This window comes from Chrysochloris asiatica, unplaced genomic scaffold (genome assembly GCF_000296735.1).
Source record: "Chrysochloris asiatica unplaced genomic scaffold, ChrAsi1.0 scaffold00078, whole genome shotgun sequence".
Lineage (NCBI taxonomy): Eukaryota > Metazoa > Chordata > Mammalia > Afrosoricida > Chrysochloridae > Chrysochloris > Chrysochloris asiatica.
The window spans coordinates 8298946-8302775 of NW_006408596.1; the positions used below are offsets into that span (position 1 = coordinate 8298946).

A 3830-nucleotide genomic window follows, 5' to 3' on the forward strand; every position below is an offset into this window, starting at 1 on the left:
TATTCTTTAAACATACTTATTCAACCCGTATGCTGAGCAAATAATCTGAGAAGCTGGGTTCTATGAAGAAAAACATGGCATCAGGATTGGAGGAAGAGTCATTAACAACCTGTGATATGTAGATGATACAACCTTGCTTGCTGAAAGTGAAGAGGATTTAAAACATTTACTGATGAAGATCAAAGAGCACAGCCTTTGGTGTGGATTACATCTCAATGTCAAGAAAACAAAAATCCTCGACACTGGAAGATTCTTATCAATGGAGAAAAGATTGAAAGTCGTCAAGGACTTCATTCTTCTTGGATCAACTATCAACACTTGCGGAAGCAGCAGTCAAGAAATCAAACGATGTATTGCATTAGGCAAATCTGCTGAGCAAGACCTTTTTAACAGTGTTGAAGAGCAAAGACGTCAGCTTGAGGACTAAGGTGCACCTGACCCAAGCAATGGTATTTTCAGTAACCTCATATGGATGTGAAATCTGGACAGTGAATAAGGAAGACCATAGAAGAATTGATGCTTTTGAGTTACGATGTTGGAGGAGACTATTGAAAGTGCCATGGGCTGCCAAAAGAACCAAGAGATCCATTTTGGAAAAGTGTAGCTAGAGTGCTCCTTAGAGGCCAAGATGGCCAAAGTTCGTCTCTTATACTTTGGACATATTGTCAGGATGGAACAGTTGCTGGATATCATGTTTGGTAAGAGAAAATGAGGAAGACCCCCAACAAGATGGATTGGCCAGGTGACAACATCGATTGAATCAAGTGTGGCAACAGCAATGAGGTTGACCCAGGATCGGGCAGTGTTTTGTTCTGCTGTGCATAGAGTTACTATGAGTCAGTACTGACTCAATGGCACCTAACAACAACAACAATGTGTATATATATATATACACACACACATATGCAACATAACATTTGCCATTTTAACGTTTTCACATGCACAACTTAGTGACACTGGTGATATTCATCACTGGTTCAGTGGCCTGCTCCATCACCGCTTTCTGGATAATGATTCCCCGTTTCTCCCTCCCTCCCCTGGCAACCACTAATAAACTTCGGTCTCTAAACATTTGTCTATTCGAGATATTTCTCATGATTGGGATCATATAATGTTTGTCCTTTTCTGAATGACTTGCTTTGCAGATCCTAACATAATGCTACCATAACGTTTTCAGGGTTCATCTATGGCTGCATAACATTGTATGTATGTATATGCCAAGTTGTGTGTATTCAGTCATCTTTGGATAGATACTTCTGAGGTTCCCACCTTTTGGCCATTGTGAATAATGTTTCAGTGAACATTGTTTGCATCATTACCTCCAGCTCTCTTGGGTATATATGCCTAGGAATAGAAATACTGGGCCACATAGTAGTTTTAAGGAGTCCTGGTGGGTGGTATTGGGCTGCTAACCACAAGGTTGGTGGTTCAAACCTACCAGATGGTTCACTCCTCAAGAGAAAGATGAAGTTATCAGCTCCCATAAAGATTTACAGTCTCTACATGGTGCCACCTTGAGTTACAATTGATTTTATGACTGTGAGTTTGGTTTTCTTGATTTATAGTACTTCTAACACCTTCTGAGATCTGGTAACGTAGTGGTTACGAATCGGGCTGCGAACCTTAAGGTCAGCGGTTCGAAACTACCAGCCGCTCCGCGGGAGAAAGATGAGGCTTTCTACTCCCGTAAAGATTTACACCCTCGGAAACCCTGTACAGGGTCGCTATGGGTCGGACCCGACTCGATGGCACTTAACAACAACAACAACAACAACACCTTCTGAAGGGAGACCAAACTTTTCCATAGTGTCTATAGACTGTGATCTGATTGATTGCAAGTCTTCATTTTTCATATAAGTACAGTATTCAGCACCCATAAGAGGTTCAACAAGTGTTTGTTAAATTAATGAAATAATATTACTAAAACTAAGGGGTTATTTTTTTCATGTCAGGCATGGTTCTAGTGACTTGTATCATAAATTAACTCATTTAATGCTCATGGCAAACCCATGAGAAGGTACTATGGCATCCCCATTTTGCAGATGGCCACACTAAAGTGGAGAAGTTATAATCCTTGCCCAAGATTACAGGGTTGGTAAAAGGCAGCTCCAGGGTTCAAACCCAAATACTAACTTCTGCTACTGAAGCATCAACCTTAGTCCTCCTCACTTCCCTTGTTCTCTTTGCTCATCTCTGTGGAAGTTCAGTACCAGAAGGGGCTGCTTTGGATCAAAATCACTTCTGTGAAGCACACTAAGATGAAAGGAGATGCATGAAGATCCCATCGTGCTGACTGATCTCACACAGAGAACCACACAGTGAAGGGCGAATAAAGGTATGTTCATTGTTGGGGAAGATGGACAGAGAAGATATTGGACCACCTCATAGGACAACACTGATTTCCCCACACCATCCTCCCTGGTCCATGGCTGTGAACAAAAGGTATATCAGAGTGGGTGGTCTAGTCTAGAGGGGATACACATTATCTTTGATCATTTTCCCCACGTCCCCTACCTTGGCCACTCTACCGTGAAATCCAGATTTGAGTGTGCAATAACAGTAAAGGCAAACTCATAATTGTGGCTGGCTCCACTCATTAAACACAATGATCTTTCTTTGTCTTTCAAATCACCTGTCACATATACAAACGATCTAGCATCAACATGTACTAGATATCCTACTAAACAATTTCCTTCTTGCTTCTTTTATTCCTTATACAATTTCTGGCTAGTTAACATGTTCGTAGCTGCCTACAGGACAAGCCCTCAATCATGTTAACCTCAGGCACAAAAGAATCCATTATGATCCATGAGGTTTTCATTGACTGATTTTTCAGAAGTAGATTGCCTGATCTTTTTTCCTAGTCTATCTTAGTTTGGAAGCCCCACTGCATTCTGTTCAGCACCATAGCTACACACAGCCTTCACTGACAGAAGGGTGGTGGCTGCACATGAGGCGTGTTGCCAGGAATCGGACCCAAGTCTTCTGCTTGGAAGGTAGCAGCTGTACCATTGAATCACAGTGCCTCAGAGACACAAGTAAATAAAGGCTCATGGATGCTGAACAACCTGTTTAATGTCACACAGCTAGTTAGTTGCAAAGCCAGGCTTCAAAGTACAAAACGGGACACTCCCCAGCCTCTCCATAAAGACAGAATGAATGTGCACATCCGCTGAGCGCAGCAGATTTCCGAAAATAACGTCCATGATGGCAAACCTACAATTCATCTTCATTTTTTCCTGATGTTCTACAGTGTCACTGCCGATTTAGTCCATCATTTTAGAATTACTGGCTAATAGGATGGCTGGGGTTGCCATCCTGCCTGGTGTTCTCATTTTGTACAAGAAACCGACCATTGATAACAGGGATGTGTCTCAACAATTTAATTACAACCTGACTCTTGTCTCTTCCCCTCTCCCTTGTTGGTCTGGATGTTAATTCCTATATCCTTTGTTCTTGCAAACATGATTGGTTTCGGCGGAGAGAACAGACTTACCTGCGTTGGGTAATCTGAGACATAAAAGGGCCAACGGGCTCCTGAGTTTGGGGAGTTCTGGATCTTCTTGATAGCTGGTACTTTGGTCATCTTGGGAAATCCTTCGAGTTAGGGCTGTGCCCCCAGCGGGTAGATTTATCCAGAGTCTTAGAGGTCTTCGGACACTGATATAAGATGCTCCAGCATCAGACCCCAAAGGGTTTTCTGTCCAAAGACTGGGAAAGCAGGTCGCCTGGATCTTCAAGGAGCAAGAAAAGGAAAGCCGGGCAAGGTGCAGTGAAGAAACTTGCCTGAAGTTACTTACTTTGTAGAAAGTTACAAATTTTATGAGGTT

The 3830-nt window shown here is 42.4% G+C and overlaps 1 protein-coding gene across 1 annotated transcript in view; it reads right to left on the reverse strand.

The window, feature by feature from the left end:
- CCDC60 (coiled-coil domain containing 60) overlaps window positions 1-3586 on the reverse strand; it is a 257290-nt gene extending 253704 nt beyond the window's left edge. Inside the window, exon 1 of the mRNA XM_006865505.1 lies at window positions 3497-3586. Within this exon, the coding sequence (XP_006865567.1) occupies window positions 3497-3586 (90 nt within the window). The remainder of the gene's footprint in view (window positions 1-3496) is intronic.
- Between the last annotated feature and the right edge of the window lie 244 nt (window positions 3587-3830).